The 25,370-nt window shown below is 58.9% G+C and overlaps 1 protein-coding gene and 1 long non-coding RNA gene across 8 annotated transcripts in view; both read right to left on the bottom strand.

Moving 5' to 3' along the window:
* Nucleotides 1-6,225: 6,225 nt before the first annotated feature.
* Nucleotides 6,226-6,818, bottom strand: LOC117653774. The gene is made up of 2 exons (XR_004588247.1): nt 6,686-6,818; nt 6,226-6,484 (listed from the first exon to the last, which is right to left on the bottom strand). It is a non-coding gene; the product is annotated as an uncharacterized LOC117653774 (long non-coding RNA).
* Nucleotides 6,819-8,696: 1,878 nt separating this feature from the next.
* Nucleotides 8,697-25,370, bottom strand: part of LOC117653887 (serine/threonine-protein kinase tricorner) — a 29,075-nt gene continuing 12,401 nt past the window's right edge. For 2 of the 7 annotated variants that reach the window (XM_034399872.1, XM_034399874.1), the window contains 8 exons: nt 12,698-12,833; nt 12,435-12,609; nt 12,181-12,345; nt 11,901-12,061; nt 11,678-11,817; nt 11,398-11,595; nt 11,003-11,314; nt 10,806-10,921 (listed from right to left, as the gene is read on the bottom strand). In XM_034399872.1, coding sequence (XP_034255763.1) covers nt 10,806-10,921; nt 11,003-11,314; nt 11,398-11,595; nt 11,678-11,817; nt 11,901-12,061; nt 12,181-12,345; nt 12,435-12,609; nt 12,698-12,833 — 1,403 coding nt within the window. Of the gene's footprint in view, nt 10,922-11,002; nt 11,315-11,397; nt 11,596-11,677; nt 11,818-11,900; nt 12,062-12,180; nt 12,346-12,434; nt 12,610-12,697; nt 12,834-12,953; nt 13,267-13,904; nt 14,038-14,279; nt 14,337-25,370 lie in introns of those variants that run through there. The other 5 variants (XM_034399875.1, XM_034399876.1, XM_034399873.1 and 2 more) reach the window with 5 other exon arrangements.

The raw sequence follows: 25,370 nt of genomic DNA, 5'->3' as shown, positions 1-25,370 counted from the left end.
CCTACGGGTCTTCAGCCTCTCACTGTGTGGTTCGTGCGTGGCAGCACCCCGACGTGCCGTGCCGTGATACACAGTCTGCACTGTTATTCGTGACGTAATTGTCGTTTCAATGCGGATTTTGTCACGTTCGTTGCCACATTCGTTTGAATTTGATGTTAATTTCGTTTGAATGTCGTTGTAAACACTCTATTATTGCGCACAAACGTCAATGAATTTTGATAAAATGTCGATTGAAGGATGAGAGTTTTCAAACCAATCGTGGCATCGTATTCAAACGAACGAGACAAATTTCAAATTCTATGACGTCACAGTCGTTGAATAACGGCGAGTAACGTTGTTATTGTGCAGGGTTTTCGGGCGTGTTACTCGAGTGGTTAACCCGTCGATAAGCTTGGCCCCCTGATTGAGTGGTCAATGTTTTCTGCCAGTAACGATTACTTGTGCCTCCTGGCTTTGGTAAACCGCAAACTCACACCCAAAAGGCAAATCACGAAGTTGACGTTTCCGTCACGATTCTTGGAACCGCGACACCCACACGCCACGCGACTCACGCCGCGAGTCCTAACGCGTCGTGGCCAGCTGCGCGACCCGGACTGTCGGACTTTCAGCTTCGAGTGGATCGTTCCGAGCTTTCCATCACCTACACGGAACAAAGTTTCTTGACATGGTCCGACTACCCGCAGCGCCAGCCACACTTTCACAACCTTACAAAGAAAAAACAGCATGCTGTACGCATTATTTTCTTTGTAAGCATGCATACATAGGCTTACAAAGAAAATACTGCGCGTCATTTACGAACTATTTCTTCGAATTACAAACCAAATACATCACTGGTAAAACAAAGGCATAAAAACTAGGCCCTTTAGGGCATAAACAGTCTTTAACGCCCCTTAAAGGTGTAATTCGTTAAATGCCCTAGGGTATAGGACTTTTAGGCTAAATTTTCATGCACTTCCAGAGGCATTAAGAGGAGGCTAAAGTGAGCCCCGCCGAGCGCGCTGGCCGGAGCGCGCCGACTCGGGAGGCAATGTAGACCGATACGTAAATTTTGTTTTCTCGAAAACGCCTTGACCAAAAATTCTGCAACTTTGCACGTGCCTTCCTTAAGAGTCATCCTTGCCGCCGGTCAGGTTAGATTTTTTCCCGAAAATCTGATGCGTTAAATTTCTAGCTTAGAAGTTTTGAATGAAGTTGAGCCACAGCCAGAGCGGCTGTGCGCAAGGTATGGAAATTTGGCGACCGCCACCCTTTAGGTAATCTTGTTCTGTAACGCGTCTCCAATTTTCACGTCGATGCCTGTAACGATGCGCCGTAATTTTACCGAACCGTGAACCTCTACATAGCGTCCAGAGGTCTCCTGGCCTGCGCCTGCTGGCCTGGCCGGGGGGAATAAGGGACCGGCCCCAGTGCCCCCTGATGTGTATGGACGTGACGTCATAGTCACGGCCCTCTTGAAGTGTGTCTAAGGTTATCTTGTATCAACTATACCTTGTACGATCTGCGGGAGTTGTCAAGGAATTTGTCTGTTCAAGTTGTAGTCAGTGTTGTATCTGAGCATCTAGTCTGAATACACAGTCTATTGGAGCACCAACCCTACGTCTCAGTTATTACAACGCTTCCTTCCAACCCTACCGATGAACATATGTTCTGGGAGCTAACCAAGAGCGCACGACCAGAACATATCACCCCGTCCCCCGCGCCACTCCACCCACCGCGCTCCGCCCGGCCGTCCTGGCGGCGGCGCTCTCGGTGCGTGTCTGCGTGTCGCCAGTGTGTCAAACTGTCTTCCGATTCATACCGCACCGCTCAGCATTTCGCGTCCCCTGGCCAGGGCTGCGCCTGGCCGAAGGCGCGAGGCGTATGCAGCAGGGAAAACCGGGAAAACTGGGTGCATCGCAGTGTCAGATTTGATGATACACTTTGCTCGGGGTTCCCACCAGTTCACCTGGCGGTCGTCAACGGAATTAACAACACTTGATAAATATGATAAGCGTTCACATCGGGTGTACAAATTATTTGAAGTTATTACAAGGGCCAAAGAAAGGACCTAATCATGTACGTTTGTGTGTTCTACCTGCTTGTCGCGCCTGTGTCTCTCAGTTTGTCTCCTCCGTCTCCGTTCTTCCTGTCCTCTCTCCGTGCCTGTTCCTCTTTACTCTCTCTCTTCAGGGCCTGCGCGGCAACCCTTTGAGTCTCGCGTGTCGCGATACGGCAGTCACAACACTCAGTCAAGGGACACTTCATCAAGCACGCGGTGGAAAGCGCGCCACGGCTGTGGCTCCTTCGCCCGCCAGGTTTTCACAGCTTAGTTTGCAAAAATTAAAAATATACATTTCTAACGCTGTGCCTTCCCGAGGCTAATAGAGGTAGGCGCTCGAACAAAATTTCTCTGTTGAATTGTAATCAACTGTAATGAGCATTAATAACTTGACTAGAAGCACCCTTGGTACCACCTGAAACAAGTTCTCGTTTTGGTCTTCCATTTGGTGCGCGCTTCCACTACATACGCGCGGCCGGCAGCCGTGGCCCGGCCCGGCAGGCCCGGCAAGCTGGTCTCGGGACGCGAAATGCTGAGCGGTGCGGTATGAATCGGAAGACAGTTTCGCCAGGACGGCCGGGCGGAGCGCGGTGGGTGGAGTGGCGCGGGGGACGGGGCCGGTCCCTTATTCCCCCCGGCCAGGCCAGAAGGCGCAGGCCAGGAGACCTCTGGACGCTATGTAGAGGTTCACGGTTCGGTAAAATTACGGCGCATCGTTACAGGCATCGACGTGAAAATTGGAGACGCGTTACAGAACAAGATTACCTAAAGGGTGGCGGTCGCCAAATTTCCATACCTTGCGCACAGCCGCTCTGGCTGTGGCTCAACTTCATTCAAAATTTCTGAGCTAGAAATTTAACGCATCAGATTTTCGGGGGAAAATCTAACCTGACCGGCGGCAAGGATGACTTTTTAGGAAGGCACGTGCAAAGTTGCAGAATTTTTGGTCAAGGCGTTTTCGAGAAAACAAAATTTACGTATCGGTCTACATTGCCTCCCGAGTCGGCGCGCCCCGGCCAGCGCGCTCGGCGGGGCTCACTTTAGCCTCCTCTTAACGATTCACGCCTTTCCAAGGGCGCAAACCGCTTACGCCCTTTCAGCGCATAATTTTAATGCCTTTGTTTCACCAGTGACGAGCTCAAAATATTTCGTAAGGTTTTAAGCGTGCAAGACTGTGGGCGGCGGCATGCGCCGAGACGCGCGGGTCTCCTTTCTCCGAGCTGCAAGTCGGCACGCATCGGATTTGCGTCTCCACCTGTTATCTCCGCGCTTCGCTTCAGGCTTCAGGCGTCAAGAAGAAAACGAGCCACCGCGCTGACTCAGTCCCACTCGGTCCGACTCGGTGGCGCTCGGTTGCGCGGTGCTCGCTCGGCCGCCCCGTGGCCGGCGCCGCCAGCGCGGCCAACCCTTGGCGAGGCCAGCCGCCCCGCCGTCAGCCCCGATATGATCAATCAAACGGCCGGCTATACAACCCGTTATCGACTGCTAATCTCGCTGCCTCGCTCTCGCCGGACGGGGCTGGCCGGGCTGGCCGGGCTGGCCGGGCTGGTCAGAGCCGCGCTATATTGTCCGCGGCACCTCACGCACATAAACCTTTCCAGCGGTTTGGAGGTGGCGGGGCGGGGCGGGGTTGGGCGGGGCGGGGCGGGGCGGGGCGGGGCGGGCGGGGCGGGGCGGGGCGGGGCGCGGCCAGGTCGTCAATCGGCGTGGAGCCGCGGCCCTGATAACGCCAAGGCCGACCAGCAGCCTGGCTCCGAAAAGTGGTCCCCGGCTCTGCCCCCCCTCCCCCCACCCCCTGCGGCCTGCGAGGACTGCGGGACGCCCAGTGAGTGCGAGGGAGACGGAGACAGCGGCACGAAGGCACGCTTCGGAAGCGGCCTGAGCGTCGATGCACTTGACCGGCCGAAACGCGCGGCAGGGCCGGCAGGGCTCACGCAGCTCACGCGACTGCAGCTCGGCCTGAATCACGGGCCAGATAGCACCCCCACGCACACGTGCGACCAGTGAAACCAACACACGTTTTTCATTTTTCTTTTTCAACGCGGTTTTCCCCCATTGTTCCTGATGTTTATGAACAAACTAGGTTGGTGTCGGCGAGCTTTGACTCTCGAAACTCGAGTCCAGAAGGCATAAGCGCGTGAGGCAAGTGGCGTGACACTCTGCAGATAAAGAGTGGCTCTATGACGGGCTCTTCGGTCGTTTCCGAACCCACATCGTCCCACATGCTTCTCTAGATTTGCACATTCCGCGACGGCGCGACGTGGCACAGAGCGACGATGGCGGGAATGGCCTCTGAGGAGCTGCCGGTCTGTGAACGGACAGCCACACTCATGATCGCCGAAGGGCGTGAAAGCAACACAGATTTTTTTTTGCCCGAGATGAATGCCTTTCTAAAGGGCATAATTCGCCAACGACAATAAAGAGCATAATAAACATACGCCTGAATGAATTCACTTATTTGAGCTGCTCTCCTTCGGGTTGGTGTCTATTCCTCCACCGCGCTGCGCCAGCAAACAGAGACTCCCATCCACTTCCAGCAGCGCGCTCCAGTCGTCGCCGGCAGCGCGTCACCGGGTTGCTTTGGTAGGTAACCACCACTCACTCGACGCGGCAGGGCGACAGTCAGCATGCCTGGCCCCGGCCGCCCCGGCCGCCTGGCCCGCACAGTGGGCCAGAAGACCGGGGAGGCGGCCAAAACTCTAGACGCGTTTTGAGCTCCAGAGTCGCTAAATGGGACTCGAACCGAACGTGTGACCCCACCAATGGATTGCTCTCCGAACAAGGAATCCATTGGTGGGGTCACACGTTCGGTTCGAGTCCTGTTTAGCGACTCTGGAGCTCAAAACGCGTGTAGGGTTTTGACCGCCTCCACGGTCTTCTGGCCCACTGTGGCCAGGCCAGCACAGCGTTCTGTTGGTTCCGCAGCGCGACAGCCTCAAGTCCCCCGCAACGAGCATTGGGGGGCGGGGCCCAAACTACGTGACCGATTTCATCCCCCCCCCCCTTTTACCCTTTCCCCTTCACCCCCGACCTGTATACCTAAACCCAAGCTTCCCATGTATTCAAGATAGGACCACAAACAAACGCGCACCCCTTCCCCGCTCCACGCCGCTCCACGCCGCCCCACGCCCACACGTGGCTCGAGTGCGACCCCTAGCTGCGTTGAGTCCCTTTTATGTGTCGGCATCAGCACAGAGTCCCCCCCCCCCCGCCCCGATGCGCTGTCGTTACTGTACCCTCTCGAGGCGAGCGAAGCGCGACGCGAAGCGCGACGCGAAACGCCAAGCGAAACGCCCGGGACGCGAAACACGCTCGCGGCCCCATTGGCTCGCGAGCGAGTCGCCGAAGTCGCGACCTCCTGCTGGCTGATTCCGGGCGCCCTCGTCGCTCTGTCTCTCTCGCACTCGTGGGGCGTCCCGTGAGAGAGACAGAGCGGCGAGGGCGGCGCTCGTCACCAAACGACGGCACCGCGGTGTCCCATCAGCCGCATCCCCCCCCCCTCCAATATACATGAATCATGCCCGACGCAACCGCGATCGAGCCTTATCCCTATCTCCTACGCACGCCTTCTTGAAAACAGCAGCCAATAACTCTCACGATTGGTCACGTACTGCCGGGAGCACGTACAGCACAGGGTACGTAGTGAGTGGGGTTACAGTGTGGTGGCCGGCCCGACGAGCACGGATGGAAACACGCATTGTGGGTGGACCGGTTTTGACGCGTGGATGATGGCGGTTCGACTCCTCCGCCATTGTCTGCAACGCCAGTGGAGGTCACATCCAGTTAATAACAAGCGCGCCACGTGCTCGGCCATGTGAGTGTGGATGGCACCCAGTTTGTGTTTTTATTGCAAACAATGCCTCAATTTTTTTCGAAGCGCGCGTGCTCATTATGCAAATTTGCATCCCACTGTTTGCGCACACACGACCAGACGAGGCGTGTTGTTCTTTTCAGCGTCGGCCGCGCGCGCGGGGTATCGGCGCCGCGCCGCACCGCACCGCGACGCGGGGTAGCGCCCGTCGCCGGTCGCGCGGGGTATGGGCGGTTAGACCAGAGGCCCCAGGACCGTCCCCGCCATGTGGGAGGCGTCGCAGAGCAGACGAGGTGCACTCCTAGGGGCAGACCGGCAGACCGAGGGCCACCGACCGCTGCAAGGTTTCAAACGTTCCAAAAACGGACTCACCGCCTTTGCCCTCGTCCTGCGCGCAGCCCGCTTTTATTTCCGACACGATGAATAATTCCACCGCCCTCATCAGGCGGGGGGCGAAAGCGTCGGGTCATCCCCCCGGCAAGTTGTTTTCGTTGACAAGGCCCCGCGCCGCGCCCGCCACGCCCCTCGCGGAGAAAGCCCCTCGTCACCCATTTGCTGCTGGACGGCTTTGTCTGGAGGGGGCTCCCCGCCAGAGGCTTCAGAGACTTCAGTCGCGCGTGGCCGCGGTCGCAGACCTGCGAAAGCCGGGAAACGAAAACAAAAACCGAGCTCAAAGTAAACAAGCAAACAAAAGATTAGGGATAAAGAGAGGCTTTGTGTGTCTGACACGGTATTGGAGAGCGTGATAACGGATGGCTATTTAACCAGCCTCCCTCCCCTCCTTCCCCTCCCTCTCGAACGCGACCTCAAGTACCACCGGCGCCACCGGCACCCACCTGTGCCCGGGCCTCCTCGTTGGCGCGCTCTGCCGCCAGTGGTGGCCGCCGGGGCCCTGGTGGCCTTGGTGGCCTTGCGCCGGCCCGGTGCGTGGACGGTGATGGCCTTGGGGACGGCCTTGAGGACGGCCTTGCGGACGGCGGCGCGTAGCGGCCCTCCTCACGCGGCTGGAGGCACAACCATCAGGACGCTCTATCATCACCTTGGCGACGGAGCGAGCGACGATGCGACGGCGAGCTCACCGGTCGCCGCGGTCGCCGCCCTCCAGGGACGCGACGGACGGTACGTAGCACGCGCACATGGCCGCCCGGCAGCCGCCCTGCAGGCCGTACTTGGTGCACTCCAGCTCGCAGCGACGGTCGCACGGCAGCGCCGCGTGGACCCGCTGCGCCGCCTGCCCCACGGCCTGCCCCACGGCCTGCCCGCCTCCCGCCGCGGCCGCTGGAACGTTGGCAGGAACAAGTCAGTGTTGGCAGAAAGGAAGGGGAGAGGCATCCCGAGCCGAACACGCCGTTCGTTGTCCTGCCAGGGCAAGTTATCGCTGCGGGTTGAGAAGCTGTCTGGTACTCAGAAAACCATGCATTTGCCGTTAGGCAGTAAGGTACCTATACAGGTGCACTTGAATTGAGAATTCCCTTGGAGGAACTTTTTGGGGATGTACTATCACCGCTCCAATCTACAGTACTTGCATACTTACAAAAATACACCAACAGATGAACACTGAGTTCTAATTTAAGTTTTCAGAGTGGGCGGGAGGGATGATGATGAGATAGGACTGACTGCTTCCTACTTTTCTGACAACACTGACAGTGGCCCGAGCACTTAGGCCTTGCCCTCAGTGACCCGGGTCCCGGCAGAGGGCCACGGCAGAGGGCCCCGGCGTCCGGGGGTCGCGTCGTCAACTCGGAAGTTCAAACTTCCGGTCATCACTGCCGACCCCGATTAAAAGTTGCCGGTGCCAGGGGCGGTGGGCCTCGTTAGGCCGTGCCCCTCCACCCCTCCACCCCTCCGCCTCCGGGCCGTCCAGGGAGGGTCCAGGATCCAGGCCCCAGGGAGCAAGCAGCAAGACTCACCGGGTGCGGGCCGCGCAGTGGCCGCGGGCGAGCGCTCGATGGCGGTGCCGGCCGTGGTGCCGGCCGCGCACAGCGACGCCGCCAGCGCGAGGCGCAGCAGGCGCAGCAGGCGCGGCCCCGCCGCGTTCCGCATGGCTGCCTCCATGTGGCTGCGCTGGGCCACTGGGCGAGTGCCCCGCAGTGCCCCGCAGTGCCCGGTGGGGCGAGTCTCAGCAGGGGGTCGCGGTCCGCATCCGCGCGAGCAGCGAGCCACGCGGACGCGGTCGACGCGGTCCTGGTGCAGTCGTCGACGGGCACGTGCTACCGGCGGTCCGTCCACACGCGGCCGTGGCGCGCAAACTGGCCGCACACTGCCGGCACAGCCGGCGCGGTGGCCACAGAGTGCACTGCACACTGTGCGCAGAGCCCGCGGAGGGTGATAGCGTGGGGCGGCTACTGCGGCTACACTGCGAATGTCGTGTGGCGACGACGACGGGCCCCTGCTCTGTCTCTCTCGCACCCTACGGAAAGTCCCGAGGGCGCGAGAGAGACAGAGCGACGAATCGCAGCAAGCGCGAGCGCACTGCGGCGCCGAGTCTGAGCGCCTGCCAAGCGGCAGATAGGCCACACGCCCACTCTCCTGCTGGACGGGTTGCCGTCCGTCCTCTCGCAGGGGCTCCTCGGCCTTAACAGCCTTAACACACCGGCAAGGCGGCAAGGACGCGGGCGTTGCTGCGGTCACAGTGTGGGTCTGGGAACTTTGGAAGAGGGCATGTCTCGGTGTCAGCGCCACGATTGGGTTTGAGTCCCGTGGTGGGTGGTGTAAACCCGCACGACTAGTTCAGTGCTGGCGCCTGGCGCCTTCCCTCACTCAAGAGATAGGCTTGAGCAGGAATCGCTTCACATGTTAGAAGTGAAATGGATGTGAAGTATGAGGCAGGGATCATGAAAACGCAGGTTAAAAATCAAACAAACTTTACTTCCTATTGACAACTTTTTTTGTACACATGATTATGCTATGTACCACATCAAGATTAATAATTTAGCTTTAAAAGAGAACTGGTTTGTCTCCTATGGATATAGTTTTAAAGTTTCACTATTTCGCATGGACACAAGAAAAATCACATTCAAAAGTTTACGTCTGTTTAAGCTCTTATCTCCATTATTGGCACTAAATACCACGAACTTTGCACAAACAACCCCAAAACGCATGAATGCATTTTATTAAGACTGTCTCTCAGTAAAGAGTGTTTTTCAACATTTTGTTATGTACAACAATCAGTGCTCCTCTACAAGGTGAAAAGCATAACTTTTACGTTAAATAAATAGAGATTATTCATTTGTAGAAATCTATGCTTGCACTAAGTGTGCACTCTAATGCGTGAAAGCACACATTCACACAGGACACAAATGTACACACCGCCTATCATGCTAAAACAGTCATACAAATACACAAACAACAGCACAATCAATCAAATAAGGAGCCAGAAAGGAGAGACCTTCCAAAGACCATTCAATCTCAACAGTAATTTCACAAGACGTTTAAAAATAATTGATTGCATTTTTAAAATAACCAATCTGTAGCAAAATAGAAGAAAAAAAATATGGCCAAATAAAAAATATACAATATGAAATAGAGTGACTCCGTGTCCAACTCATGGGATTCTGAACCGTGAGAGAAGAGTAATATCGAATGTATAAACATAAACATACAATATCACCATCTTACTAGAGATAAGGAATTGGGGTTCAAACATTATTACAAATAATAACTGGCTGCAAAGAGGCTGACTGGCTCCTTTCCACAGCTGCTCACACATATCACATGCGGTAACAATCCATCTCACTAAACTGATATGTTTATCATTCACTTCAACTGAGATAAAGCTAACCCCTTGGCAATTAGCATCACAATCATTAAAGAAAGGTACCTATATACCATCTTCATCCACTATTAGTCAATGTTGCCGTTGCCTACGATTTGTGGTCTTCAAACCATTAAAAAACAAGGTACTTTTCGTCTTTACAACAGCCAAAGGGTTAGAGACATAACCCGCCAATACATTAGCATTATTAATTTTCTCTATGAGTGAATTAAGATCTCATATATTTTTGAGTGCAGAAATCATTCAAAGGAGAAGGGGGCAGATCAGGAAAACCTCACAATTTCAGGAGATGTGACTAAATGACCAATAGTTTCCAATTAAAAGATACAAGTACAGTAGTCGCTCTTCTACGAGTGTACAAATGTTACCTTTGCCTCATCTAAGTACAATAATACTCTTCTTCATGCAAAGAGAGAAGAATGCAAGCATAGAACAAGCGATACAAACAAAGTGCCTCATTTGGAAAGGAGGTTGACTAATTGATTAGGAATGTCTGCACCCTAGAACATATACTAAATAAAAACAAGCAAGGTCATGTACCAAAGTAATCCAATAAACGATAACATCCTGCTTTACAAACTCAATCACATATGTACCACAAAAGGCATTGGAAGTTTAATATGGAAAACATTTTTTTCCATGCTACTTATTTATTTAAAAAAAAATAATAATCACTATTATTATCATTATTATTGTGCCTCAATATGCATACTGGACAAAATAGGACTTAAAAAAACAAACAAAAACAAACAAAGTTACTGCACAATAAAAGCGACAACATAAATAATTTACGAAACAGATATACAACATACTATAACATTAGTAAAGACATTTAAGAAAAAAAATACACAGCGACAAAGCTGTCAGCAAAACAATTGTAAGATGAATTAAGAGCAGTTTTGAAGGAGAAATCTATAGAAAACGGTTGTCAATTGTTGTTCATGTCCTTGACCAGTACAATGAACGGATACAGAGAAAGGAGACAGCTGCCCAAAGCACATCGGATGTGCACACACATTCACACAAGAGGCGCCTTTAGGTAAAGAAAAGAGAGCACTATATATGTACAGTATTGTCATCTGATAGGTGGTACTAAAAATGAACAAAATGATTATAATTAAAGAGTCTTTCGTTGGAAATGCCTATCCGGCAGTCAGATAGGATAGTTGGTAACTTGAGATTCATTTCTTCGTAGGAGTACCTCTTTGGGTGAGACCTTCAAACCGTTTGAAAGTATAATTGATAAAGACCCAATCCTTGTAGTTGACTTCCCCATCTTGCGGCAAAGGAGCTGCAGCTGTTAAAAGGAAATAAAAGAATATTGACGAGATGAATCTTAAGCTTACATGAAGAAACAAAACGTAAAATGGAAACTTACGAATTTCGAGTTTGACATCGGGGAAGTCATCAAAGTTAGAAGTATCATCAATCGATCGTACATCAACTGGAATAGCTGCTGGGCGTTCTCGAATATGATCCCAGTCTACTCCACGGAAGAAAGGAACTGATTTCAGCTCTTCTAGGCCTCTTTGAGAACCTAAACGACGATCTGGATCACAGCAAAAGCGGACTATGGTTTCACGTGCCTCCTCTGAAATGGGCACCTCTGGTGGGAAAGATAATGTTTCTCGCCAATTCATTACTTTCCGATAAGTTTCTTGAGGATTTTCACTACAGAAGGGAGGATAACCTGCAACAAGAAGACATTTAAATTGTATTACTGTCATGTACTATCTCAGTTGAATATTGCATAACAGTTGAAATCATCCGTACCTATAAGCATTTCATACATAATAACGCCTAAACTCCACCAATCACATGCAGGGCCATAGCCTGCTTGTAAGAAAACCTCAGGAGCAATGTAATCAGGAGTTCCAACGGTACTGTAAGCAAGAGCTCTCCTATTTTTCTTCCAGCTTTCAGCTTTGCGTTTACTATCCATAGGACTTGAGGCTGTAAATGCATTAAATGCTGTACATTATTTTAATGACATTTCTTCTAAATCCATGCCTTCATTAATTATTTTTAAAAAAGGGAAAAGTTAGAAACTTACTAAAATCGGAAGGCTTAGCTTGGCTGAGATCTCTGTAGAAATCTGTGCGGTGAGATTTCTTTAATCCTGTGCATAAACCAAAATCTGATAATTTGATATGCCCTCGAGCATCCAACAGCAGATTGTCAGGCTTTATATCTCTGCAAAAGAAACAAAAATTGCGACAAATAAGCAAAAGTGATGTCTTACCAATAAAAATAAAAATAAATACTGGAAACCATACCTGTGAATGAAACCCAATCTATGAATAGAATCAATAGCAAGAGCAGTCTCTGTAATATAGAATTGTGTACAATCTTCTGACAATGTATCTTTCTTCATTAGGAGTGTCATCATATCTCCTCCAGGTAGGAACTCCATAATTAAATAGAGATTAATAGGATCCTAGAGAAGAAATAAGAACAAAAGGAATTATAATCGAGGAAGTTACAGCAAGCTATGCAACAAAAGACAATAAGAATTGAATTTCTTCAGCCCAAGAGGTGACTTAAAAGTAAACTCACTTGAAAGCTATAGAACATTTTGACAACCCATTGATGGTCAGCTTCGACAAGCACATCACGTTCTGCTCTCACATGAGCCACTTGTTCTTTTTCTAACATGTCAGCTTTCCTCAAAATTTTCATTGCATACACATGCCCTGTATCCTTCTTTTGAACTAGACGGACCTGTGAAAAAGTTTTATCATGTAAAGGATACCAATGGTTGTTTAACAGTATCTTGGAAAGTCTTTTTAGGTCAGATGCAAATTACTTACTTCACCAAAAGCTCCTCGGCCAATGACTTTTAAAGGTTCAAAATCCTCAACTCCTAGCCTGGAGCGTTTAAGCCGTAGAAATTCTGTCTCTTTTTGGGCATGTTGCAATCTCTTCTCTTGCTTTTGGGCTTCTGAAAGACCTTCATCTTTCAGACTTTCTTCTAGTTTGGCTAACCTGTGAAAAATGCACAGATAACATTAATAAAAACCACATAAAGAATCATGTACTTACAAAGCCTACAAGAGTAATAATATATATGTACCTTTGTTTTCGCTCCAAATGTTGAGCAATAAGGTTGGAATAATAATTTTCAAGGGTAACTTTGGCTTTTGTGGCTTTGTCCAAAGTATGGCCGCTGAATCTAATGGTATTATCTGTGGCAGTCATCTCCAGGACCCCTGTAACACAAAGCAAAACAGAATGTCATTCACGAGAGCAATCACACTCATTCATTTCGAAGAGCTGAGAAGAGCGGAGCCCTCTCTCCTCCTCCACACTTCGATCACTCTGATACTGACGTTGGCTAGCCCAAGCCCTACACCACAGAAACATTCTACTGAAGCACTGCCGAGCACTGGCGCCCGCCCTTTCTCCCTTCCACGCTTTCGCGCGTAAAAAGTCAAAAAGAGTGCAATGAAAAGCGACCGCAAGCAGCACTCTACTCTGACCAGGAGCAACCAGGCAACTCAACCCACGCGGCCGCCCTGCCTGAGCGCTGTCCCCTGTCCTGTCCGCCTAGACGCGCAGCGCAGCGCAGCGCGCAGTCTTTAAAAAGAAAAAGATAATAATTCTGAGGAACAGGAACAGCTGAGAGCCGAGCTGTCACTAGAATAAGCCAAGCCGAGTCCACTTGCAGAAGTACGATAACAAGCCGATGCGGTGTGCGGTGCGAGCTGCGCTGGGGGCGGACTCGCGGACGGCCCGGCAGGCAGGTACTTAGCGCGGCGCGGTGCGCGGTCCCGGTTGCGCAACGCTCAGTTTGCAGTGCACGGCGACCAGGGCAGCAAGGCGGCAGGGCCGTCCTGGACCACGCCGCTGCACGTTGCACGCCGCTCCGCACGCAGCACGCCACCCAGTGCACGCCATGCCACTGCCATCGCGTACCGCGCTCCGCCGAGTTGTCTCTCTCGCACTCGCACCCCGACGAGGCGACGCGGCGACGCGGCGCCCCGCAGTCCGGCCCAGTCAGCTCGCCGCCTGCATTGCAGCACCGCGCCGGCCCGGCCCGGGGTGTTTGCTCGTCCTCGTCCCCGTTCCCTCCAAGGCCTTCCGGCGCGGCGGGCCGGGGCGGTGTCCGAATCAAGGCATTCCCTCCTTTTCCCAACCCGACATCAAACTATCACCCTAAAGGCCGAGGGAAGTCGAGGCTGGTAGCGAGGATGCGCGCGGGCAGCAGGGGAGCCGGCACCAGGGCGCCACGGCAAGACGGCAAGCAAAACAGCAGCACTGACGGGGGCAACGGGCAATACCTGACGCCGCCCTCCTCCTCGGCGCCTTCCAGGGCCTGCCGCCGGAGTAGAGTCCGGGGAGCGAGCCGAGCCACCAGCCCTTGGTGCCCTTGCCGGGCCACCGGTGGCTCTTGAGGCGCGTCGACCGGACGACGACGCTGTGGCTGCGCCGGGGTGCCCTGGGGCTGGGGCTGGGGCTGCCGCTGCCTCGGCGAGCGGGCGCGCAGTCCGCGCGGTCCGTGCCGTCAGTGGCCGCGGCCCGGCAGTACGGCCCGGACGAGTCGTACCCCTCGGAGCCGGAGTCGGAGCCGCAGTCACTGCCGCCGTCATCCCCGACGTCGGCGTCCGCGGCAGCGTCGGCCTTGACGGCGACCTTGACGTCGGCGCGACCCCTACCTGGAGACTGTCGCCACAAGATGCGGATGGGAGGCAGCCCCCAGGCGAGCACCTTGCCGCACGGCGCGCACATGGCCACTGCGGCCTGTCCTGCCGCGTCCTGCCCCCGCCCCGCCCCGCCCCGCCCGCCACGCCTGTTCCGCTATCACTCTGATAACACGGCGCTGTGTGTGGACCGGCTCGGCTCGGCTCGGCTGGGCGCGACGAGTCGAGCGCGACGCACCTTCAAGGGACACGTGCGTCAGGCCGACGCCGCCCCGCCAGCGCCGCCACAACGCGGACCGGTCGACGGGGAGGTGCGTCGCGACGCCATCCGCCATGGCGGGGACACGCCACGGCCACGGCCACGCCTGTCGCTGACAGGTACTCGCCGATCAAACAAAAGAGTCCTTGTCTCGGGCGCGGCGGCGAAAGGCAACTGAGCAAGGCCCGCGTCGAACGCGTCCGACGCGGCGGGTACCCCCACCCACCTCCGCCACCTCCGCCGCCTCCGCCCACGCGCGGTCGCGCCGCACGGCCGCAGGGCCGCACCCTGGCGACGCTGGCTGCGCTGGCGCTACTCGCCCACCTGGCTCTGAGTCGCCAGCCGCCGATACTGTTTTCCTCCTCGCGGAAGCCCTCATGCTCGTGATAAAGGCTGCGGATCGATAGCCGGTGTCGCTGCCGCGCTGCCGCCCCCGCAGGCCCCACCGCGCTACACGGATAAGGCCCTCGCGAACACGCCGCCGCTTGATCCCCGGGCTGTGGCGCCCGCCGCGCCTGCCTGTCGCGGCCGCTGATAGGGAAACGGTAAAAAACGCCAGCAGGCCCGCGGGCCGTAACGCTGGAGCAGCGTGCGCGCTCTCAAGGCGCTATTTCAAGGCACAGCAGACTCGTTCCGGAAGGCTCTGCCTCTCGCACTCGTGGGGCGTCCCGTAGGGTCCCGTAGGGGTGCGAGAGAGAGCCTCGAAGGGCTCTGGTCGCGGCCAGGAGGGGCAGGGGCAGGGGCAGGGGCAGGGACCCGCACGCGTCTGGCCCGCCTGGCCGCATGCCTGGGCACGTCGGGCGGTACCCGTCAAAATAAGGCGGCCCACGTTTCCGAGCCTCCCGAGAGCCCCGCCCCGAAGCAAGTCCCTGAAGGACTCTGCCGGGGCGTCGGAGGGGCGTCCGCAGGACACGGGGGGCAAAGTGGCCCAAAGGTGTTGGGGAAGCCCCAGAGTGCGGGACTACGACAAAGGAGGGATGGGTCTGTCGGACCGCGTGACATCTGTTGCGCGCGCCACCCCACCCACCCTTAGGCGCCAGGGGCGGGGCGGGGCGAAGGCGGGGAGCCGCACTGCAGACCGTCCCCGCCCCTATGAAGGTCAGGTGCCGGTGCCGCACCGTCCTCCTCCAACCACTCCGTCGGCGAGGATCGAGCTCCGCTGCAATCGGTGCGCCTGCCTCGCCGCGCCTCTCGCGCCTCGGCCGCGCCCCGCAGCAAGGCAGCCTGATGGCAGCACCGCGTCGGCACCGCGCGCACGTACGTGGTTCGTACGCGACGGCCACCCATCTGCGAAGGAGACTGGCGGGTGTGGCGATGACAGTGCACTGCCAGGCAGAGCGGCGGCGATACGTGAGCCCGTGGGACTCTCCTCGGCGGCGGCGGTGGCGCGACCACCCAGGCGGCGGCGGGCGCGCCGACCGTCACGTTGTGACGGGTGAACTTCGTCACGGCCAGGCCAGGCCAAGCCAGGCGGGGCGGGGCGGGGCGGGGCGCGTTCTTTGTGGTCACACCGAGCGGCCCGGTCACGGCGTCGCGGCGTCACGGCGCGGGGACGCAACGGCGTGCACCATCATTCGCGGCGCGGCGCGCAGCCTGACGGCCTGGCGCAGCCCATGGCAGCCCATCAGCTGATCTGCGACCGCGGCGTGGCGAGCCGCGCCAAGCCTGCCGACATGGGGCCATGGGCCCTGATAATGCGCGGCCACCGCAGCAGCATCATCGCTCCGTCTCTCTCGCACCGCAAGGAGACGCCCCATGAGTGCGAGAGAGACGGAGCGTCACTGCCGCAGCCTCGGCCGCGCCACGGAGTTCAAAGCGCCGCGCTGCGTATCGCTAAAATGCAAAGCCGTGAATGGGGAGTGCCGGGACGACGAGCCCATGCTCGCCTAGATGGCCAACACGAGGGACCGACGCCCGCGCCCGCGGCCGCGGCCATTCCGGGAACAATAGCTCCGTCTCTGTCGCTCTCAGCTCTCCGCGCCCGCGGCAGCGCCCGGCCGAGGTGGACGCCCGTGAGGTCACACAGGGCGCAGGGACGCCCAACTACACCAAACTCCGCGCGCGGCCGCGTCGAGTTTGGTCCGGTGCGCTCTGCCTGAATGTGAATGTGAATGTGAATGTGAAGCCAAGTTGCTGCCGGCCGGCCGCAGCCATTGCGGTTCAGCTGCCGGGCTTGGCCAGGCTTGGCTCTGCTTGGCACGGTCCACTTCGCCCGTGACTTCCGCGATAAGCCAGAGCAGCCAGAGCAGACCGCCTCGTCGTCGAGACGATGACAGCAGGCAGCAGGATGCCCCTGTCGCGGCGCGCGGACGCGGCCAGGCGGCCAGGCAGGCCGAGCTGGCAGACACTAATGCCATCCTATCGCGTACACATGTCGGATGTAATGTGGACGGGCCGAGGTACGGCCGTCGGCCGAACGGGAGTCACCTTGCGAAGGCAAACAACAAAAACAAAAGCGGGGAAACAAAAAATAAAGGCGTTTACACATACGGCGAGGCGCTTCGCGTCCGGGACGTTTGGGACTTCCCGCCCCGGGGCCGCGCGTGCCGCGGCGGACGGCCCCGCGTTGCTCGCAGTGTACCGACCGGCGTACTCGTCCGTGAGCACAGTTGGCAGCGAGTCCATCCATCGAGCTCGCAATAAGCTGGGCCGGGCCGGGCTGGGCTAGCAGGCTCGGCGAGGTGGAGTGAGTGCCCGGTGCCGCTCGCGACCGCGGCTCGCCACTACCGGACCGGCGGTCTAGTCCGCCGTTCGGCTCGGACGGTACTAGTTCGCTCAGGTTCAGGTGCCAAGCGGAGCAGGTGCGACCAGCTGCCGAGCGATCAAGAGGAGCGGTCCGTCGCTCCGTCTCTCTCGCACCCTGAGGCGAGAGCCTTGAGAGCGACAAGGACAGGGCGATGTAACGACGCTTCTCGGCTGTTACGCGAGCCACCGAGTCGAGAAGAGAAGCGCGCGGAGCGGCGCGCGGAGCGGAGCGGGACAGGCCGGGGGCTGGTATTAAAATCCGGACGAGGAAACAGGTCGCCTGACCTTCTACGAGCATTGGATCAATGAAGGCCTGGGGGATTAAATAGCAGGACTGGGCACGGAGCATGCGATACGAGCTTGCCGTGCTCGCGGCTCCGACGCCGCACCGCCGCACCCCACCGCGTCCGACGCCTACACTACTACATCAGCGCCCTATCTTGCGTGCCCTACGCTACACAAATCGGGGCGGGGCGGCCAACCTCCGAAGGGCGTAACTGAACGCCGTTCCAGGTTTTACGAGACTGTATCTCGCACACGACGAGGGCAGGCCCGCCACGCAGCACGCGGAGGTCGAGGTAACTTGATTTACAAAGCCCAAATTTCCGATTCTCGGATAACACTTTCGAGACTCTCGCGTCGGCGATGGCCCGGCTCGCGGAAACGGGATCGCCATCCGGCTGCGCGGGACCGAGAGACCCTTGGAGAGACTCCTCTGACAGATAAGCAGACAGCGCTGCGATGGATCGGCGTCCGAAGCTGGGTTTTCTATCTCAGGCTCGGACAGGGGCCTACAGCGGCCGGGCCCCGCCTAGAGTCGAGGCGGGCAGAGATAGGCGACCCTTCCGACGTACCGCCAGAACTTGTTGCCTTCCACACGGCAGTAGTGCATGGCGCATGGCGCATGGCAGTGCACCGGCGAGGTAAGGTTGACAGCGCGCGACCCCCGCCTACCCGCTCCAACCCACTCCGCCACTCCGCACGCAGAGACCGGGCGACCGACCAGGCGACCGGGCCGGAACGGGTCGAAGAGGAACCCGGCGGGGCGAGGGGCCGCGGGGCCGCGGGGGCGTGGGCGTGTGTAGTGCAGCAGTGTAGCCACAGTCGGGGCATTGTGTACGCCGGACCGGGGAGGAAGGGAGGGGGCTGGGTTCCTTGTGTGTCACTGCACGACTAGGCCGAACACGTGTGTGCCCGTGCATGGCCGAGTGTTGCCGTGGCGTGCCGTGCCGTGCCCCTCAATGCGCTCCTTTCAGCGCGCCGCACTCCGCGCGGGCCTTCCAGAACACCACAACAAGGCCACAGGGCCGCAGCCAATCGCGCGCCTTGGCTGCAAAGTCGCCGCCAAAACAGTGCCGACGACGGCGCACCCGCGTGCACCCGCAGCTCTCTCTCTCTCGCACTCAAGGAGCGTCTCGTGCGTGTGCGAGAGAGAGAGTGACGAAAGCAGCGCTAGGGAACAACCGGCGGCCAAGGCGCCTGGCGCCTGGCGGGTGGGCCGTCCCGCTGCGCAGGCGTGCTCTACTCCTCAGGGTTGCCTACCCCGCCGGGCGCCCCCGACAAGGGACTTGACTCAAATTGACTTGAGAGGCTAGACCGCAATTGATCGTATGCCGTTTACGCGTGTACGCGACGCCGGCTGTCAGGTTGGGGACCGTTGGGCCGTTGGGTCGACGACGTCGACGACGTGGAGGGCCTCGATGTTTGGGGGACCACCGCGAGGACCACGCGGTCCGACGGGACGGGGCCTAGCGGGCTGGTTCCGAACAACACTTTCGTCGCTCTGTCTCTCTCGCACTCGTGGGGCGACCCGCAGAGACGCAGCGTCTAGGCACACTGTTCAGGCCCCGGGCACGGCTCGCCGCGCGTCGCCGCGCGTCGCCGCGGGCACAGCACAAGGCACAACGCCCCGGCCCGGCCGGTTTTCTTTTTGACGGCACGGCCAGTCCGCGTCCAGCTCCACTCCGCAGTCCGCGAGACGCGAGGCGAGGGGGTCGGTGGCCCCCGAGGCCCCGCCGATTGCCGTTCGCGGGGGGACTTTGCTTTTACTGCGCGGAGCGTAATAGGACACGGCCTGGACCGGGGCGCGCTGGTTCGAGCCGACTCAGCACGTGGTCGTCGAGGGGGGCAGCGGCGGCAGCAGCAGCATCGCGCCATAAGCAGCAGCGCCGCGGGCAAGGCGCAGCAAGGCGCAGAGCAAGCGCACGCACGCCGCGGGTACTGCTTCAATTAGGCCATTCGCATCGCGCCACACACACACACTCACATGTGGCCGCGGACACGCCACGCCCCCCACCTCGCCCATGTACTTTGAGCAGGCCGCGGTCGCCCCCTTGGCCGCGCCTCTCACTCCCACTCACGCGCGGGCCCGGCCTGTCCGTCCAGGCCTGTCCGTCCAGGCCGCGGGCCGCGCAGCCCAGCCAGTTGGCCCAGACCTTGCGCGGACTGGAGCGTGGCGCGCCAAACTGGAACTGGAGGGACAGCGACGACGACGACAACAACAACATGCTCGGCACGCGACACGACACACGACGACGGCGGACAAAGCCGAGCAACCTTGCGCGGCCCTGCCGCCGCCACCGGGCCGCTATCAGGGCGACGACCTTCGTGTCGAGGCGCGGCACCGCGGCCACCACCTGGCGGGCCTGGCGGGCCTGGCGGCGTACGGCACGGCCCGGCACGGCACGGCCAGCATGAATAAAGCAAGGCGTTTGTAAACGACGCGGCGACGTGGCGGCCGCGGCGAAGGCAGCGCGGCGGCGCCCGAAGCGCGACGCATTCAAACAACGCCAAACGGGGCACCATTTGGCGCCAAAACGGGCGACGCAAGTGTTCGTGAGTGTTGGCGTGTGTGTGTCCGGCCACTCGACAGCACGTCCCTGCCGTGGGGCAGGCCGGGCGGCCGGGCCGAGCAGGCAGCCAGGGCCCCGGCGGTCACGCGAAGGGCCAAAGAGCGCGACGGCCTCGTCGGGCTCGAGCCGCAGACTGATTCCGAACACTGGTTTTCTCGCCGTCTCTCTCGCGCCCTCACACTTCAGGACCAGGGGCGCCGGAAGTGGGGTGCAGGGTGGGCAGGCTGCCCCCCCTGGAATTTGGCAGGGGGGGCATCGCCCCCCCTGGACTTTGGTGGGAAGCTGCGAAAATCGAGCCTAGGGTCAGTTGGAGCAATTATAGGACACGGGGTAAAAATATGACAGCATATTCCAAGGGGTACCCGACTCAAGATAATCATTGCGCGTCTAGTTGGTAACCAGTGAAATAATCAACATCATCCAATGAAATGACAATCATACTTGCGGGGATTCAATCACTTTTGACAATTTTTGCGAGACCACTGCTCCAACTATCAGCGGTCAAAGCCTTCCCGAGGCGGGGCATGAAAGAGTAGGGTCTTTAGGATAGTAAGGCGTCGAGGGAGGCCTTTGACCGCAACTAAATTGGATGCAGTGACCGCTCAAAGTCAGCGAAAACGATGATTTTTTAAATTCTTTCACTTTTTGACCATTTTTGCGAGACCACTGCTCCTAAACTATCAGCGGTCAAAGCCTTCCCGAGGCGGGGCCTGAAAGAGTAGGGTCTTAAGAATAGTAAGGCGTCGAGGGAGGCCTTTGACCGCAACTAAATTGGATGCAGTGACAGTTTAAAGTCAGCAAAAACGGTGATTTTCTGAAATTCATTCACTTTTTGACCATTTTTGCGAGACCACTGCTCCCAAACTATCAGCGGTCAAAGCCTTCCCGAGGCGGGGCATGAAAGAGTAGGGTCTTTAGAATAGTAAGGCGTCGAGGGAGGCCTTTGACCGCAACTAAATTGGATGCAGTGACCGCTCAAAGTCAGCAAAAACGATGATTTTCTGAAATTCATTCACTTTTTGACCATTTTTGCGAGACCACTGCTCCTAAACTATCAGCGGTCAAAGCCTTCCCGAGGCGGTGCATGAAAGAGTAGGGTCTTTTTAAGCACCTTTTTTGGTGGGGGAGGGGGGTAATTAGGAACGTAGGATTTAAAATTGTTTGCCCCCCCCCCTGAGGAAATACACTTCCGGCGCCCCTGTTCAGGACGACGCGTGCGCGAAGGACAGAGCGAGGAAGACGAAACCACGTAACCTCACTGGACAGGGTATGACGGCATGGTTCGACCTCTCTCGCACTCTACGGGCCGAGTGGAGTGAACAGCAGAGTGTGCGGCAGAGATAAGCCTGCTGACGTAGGACGGACGCGGGCGGACACGGCGCGGTTGTTGACACTGGAGAAGCGGCCGCCGCGTCGTCAGCAACGTCCACCGCCACCACCGCCGTGAGCTGGCGGCGTCAACTCCCCGTCTGCAGACTGATTCCGAGACTCTCCTTCTGTCTCGCATTCATATGCCGCCACTCGCGGGTGCGAGAGAGACAGGGCGACCGAACCGACTCTCGGAATCCGTCTGCTGCAGCAGCCGGAGCCCGACGGGATTGCATCAAAATCCGTAACACATGACGCCGTGCCGCCGCGCCATCACGCGCGTGCGCTTCCTTTCCGCGCCGCGAGGCAGCACGCCGGCACGCCACGCCCGTGAGGCCCGCGAGGCACGCAGGAAGCCCGCCTTTTCATGGCAAATTTCGCAACGCCATGCCGCCGCAGCCCGCAGCCTCCAACGCTGCACGAAAAGGCCTTGCATTGCCTTGGCGCTGGCCGGAGAGCTGAAAGAAGAGGTCCACGGAGCAGGCGGGCCTTGACGGCGGCGCCCCTGTCCGAGCCGAGGGCCCAACGAACGCACTCGCTTTCTTTGCCTCGACGTCCTCGACGTCCTCGGAAAGAAAGTCATCAAGCGGTAAGTGGCGGATGGCGGCCCGGACCGAACGACGGAACGACGGACCGCGGTAATTGGGCGTCGCCGCGTCGCCATGGGGACGGCGACGACAAGTCGGCACCGCGTCGCCGTCGCCGGGGACGACGACGCCGTGGCGGCCGTGGCGCCGCCGGTTCTAAAATAACAAGTCCGTCGCCTTGCCCGTCCGATGCACCGGCCCAAAACGGACCGGGCCTTCGGGGCCTTCGGGGCCTTCGCCTTCCCGCCGGTGGCCTCTCTGGCCTCTCTGGCCGCTCTGGCCTCTCTGGCCGCCCCGCCGCCACTCGGGACGTCGTTTGGGCGCTGCGGAAGGACTCAACGGGACCGCGGGTTTCTCCCGGACGGCCGGCCGGACGGGACGGGACGGCCCGTCGACACCCTTCGCGTCGACGAGACGCAGACGACCGCGCCGGGCCGTCCCTCTCGCCGTGGGACGCGGCAAAGGCAAAAGGAGCGCACTACGCGACGTCGCCGAGCCCTCGGTCTTCCTCGGCTGAGCCGCGCTAAACCACATTAAGGGCCGCTTAAGGCGCATTAGGCGGCGCTTAGTGCCGACCGGCCAGTGATTAAGCCGTCCCAACGGCAGGCTCAGCAGTGTATTCGTCGCTCTGTCTCTCTCGCTCGCACGCATGGGGAGTTAGGGTGCGAGAGACATCAGCCTGCACCTGCAGACTAGTACTAGCACCAGCAGAGTTATTCCGGGCATCGCGGTGCAGTCGTCAGTCCGTCTCTCTCGCACCCACACGGGACGCCTGAGCGTCCGAAGGGACGAAGCACGAGTGCGACAGAGAGAGACCTACCGCGGAATGAGTCGGCAGAGCCCCCCTGCCGGACCCGCACCTTGCGACGCGAGGCGACGCGAGGCCCGGGCGGACGGCCGGCACGGCGCGCCCACCCCGCCCACGGCGAGCAGCGCTCAGCGCGCACCGGCCGAACTAGGCCACGGCACAACGGAGGCAACTGTGGCATTTTTAAATGGCGCAGTGTGGCGCGCCGCGCCGAGACCGATCTAATCACAAAAAAGAAGGAAAAGGCAAGGCAGGGCGTCCGCGGCGCGCGGCGCGGCGCGGCGGGGTTGCTGGCTGGCCGACCTGGCCGACCTGACCGCGGCCGCGCCTTGTGATAACGGTGCGGTCCTCCGACGCCAACAAGGGCCGAAGGCGGCCGACGGCCAAGGTCACGGCCAGGATGGGCGGGGCGGGTCCTGGAAAAGGGCGCGCCGGCCAACAGCCGCGACCCCACGCCGCGCTGACCTTTGGGCGGGCCTCGCGGGGAGGCCGACACACTCTAGTCCGTCTACTGCAAACAAACCAGCCGCTCGAACCCCGTCCCGCGCCGCCTCACCGCCAGCCCCCAATCAAGTGCGGGGCGCAGATCACCTCGACGACGTCCCGCCGCCGCCGCCGCCGAAGTCGTGGGTCAGGTCGACTGTCTGGCGGGGCGGGGCGGGGCGGGGCGGCCCCTGCGCACCGCCATCGCGGGACAGCGATAAATGAATTTGAATTGGAAATGGTTCATTTAGTAAGCAAGCGCCAAGCCGATTCATCGATGGCGACGCACCAGTGGACGCACCAGTGGGCCCCCGAGTCACCGAGTCCCTGAGTGGGCGGCGGGGGGAGGGGGGGCAGCTTTCACATCCAGATGTTGATACAGGCGAGGCGGGCGAAGCCATCACCGACTCACGCACACACACACACAGAATGCGAAAAGTCATCATAATGGTAGGTTGTTCCGTTTGAGACTCATGAGTACTGCAACGGCGAATGCATGCACTGCGTGCCCAGCGCGGTAGGGCACTGCAAAAGCGCGCTCGTCGTTCACCACAGCGTTCGCGGCGTTCTCGGCGTGCGTGGCGAGCATCCTGCACACTACACTTGCTTCACGTAAACTTCCTCCACTGAAACCTTTCGCGTGGCACCTGCGCCAACATCCTGCCCGGGCCGGGAGCCGGGCGGGGCGGCCACCTCGTGCATCCTGGAAGCCGGCGATGAGGGAATCGAACATTCCTAGGCCCGCCCGGCCCGCCCGGCTCGCCCGGCCCCTGCCTTGTGAAATGCTCCAGAAATGGCCGACCGCGGCTCCGCTGCGTCGTCCGCGTTCGCACCGCACATCCGCATAGCGCTTCGCCTACTTCGCCTGCTTCGCCTCCGCCGAGCCTCGTCCGCGGCACTGCTAGCACCGCCAGCACCTCACGGGACATCGCGGTCGCTTCGCTGGCTTCGCTGAGCGCGGTGGGAACAGCAGACCCTGTCTCTCTCGCACTCACGGGGCGTCCCGTAAAGGCGCGAGAGAGACAGAGCGACGAAAACGACTCTCGGAACGAGTGCGCGGGGAACACGAATGCGGCGACGACGCGGCGACGCAGCGAACAGGGGACAGAGAGGCCGTGCGTGGCCGTCCCGTCCAGCGCCGCCGACGGCCGCGGCCTGCAGGCTCATCATTCCGAACAACGAACAGTGCGCTCGCCTCGCTGTCTCTCTCGCACTTAGGCGGCGCCCCGTAAGGGAGCGAGAGGGACAGCAGCAGCGGAGGCTCGGCGACGATAGCGAAGGCAGTTTTCCAGTGCGGCCTGGGAAACGCGAAGCAGGCTGTCACCGCTCTGTCTCTCTCGCAGGGCCAGTGCGAGGTGGCGCCCCGTGCGAGTGCGAGAGAGACGAGGGCGACGACACCGCTGCACAAGCCGCTGCGCGGAATCGCTCGGCAGGGCCGTCAAGCTGACGCTTCCTCGGACACACGCCGCGCGGGGAAGGGCGGTGCGCGGGCAGCCGATAGTGGTCGGGGGTATTTTTACCCGGCAGGGAGGTCCCCGCTGCCAAGCCAAGCCAGGCCAAGCCAGGCCGGGACTGCCGGGACGGAAGGACGGCAGGTTGCTTCTCGAGCCGCGTCGCTGCGTCGCTGCCGAGCACACCTAACCTCGTTGACCCGAGGCGGGCCACAGTGGGCCAGAAGACCGGCGGAGGCGGCCAAAACTCTAGACGGGTTTTTGAGCTCCAGAGTCGCTAAATGGGACTCGAACAGAACGTGTGACCCCACCAATGGATTGCTCTCCGAACGAGGAATCCATTGGTGGGGTCACACGTTCGGTTCGAGTCCTGCTTAGCCACTCTGGAGCTCAAAACGCGTCTAGGGTTTTGGCCGCCTTCACCGGTCTTCTGGCCCACTGTGCGGGCCCGCACCGCACCGCGCCGCGCGCTAGCTCTGTTTGTTTGTTTCGACCGGGCTGCTCAAATCAACTCGCGGCACCGCATTAATGGCGGGCCGTCCGTCCACGCACA

Source organism: Thrips palmi, unplaced genomic scaffold (genome assembly GCF_012932325.1).
Source record: "Thrips palmi isolate BJ-2018 unplaced genomic scaffold, TpBJ-2018v1 HiC_scaffold_8, whole genome shotgun sequence".
Lineage (NCBI taxonomy): Eukaryota > Metazoa > Arthropoda > Insecta > Thysanoptera > Thripidae > Thrips > Thrips palmi.
Note: the sequence above shows the minus strand (reverse complement) of the source record. Positions and strands in the feature narration are given on the sequence as shown.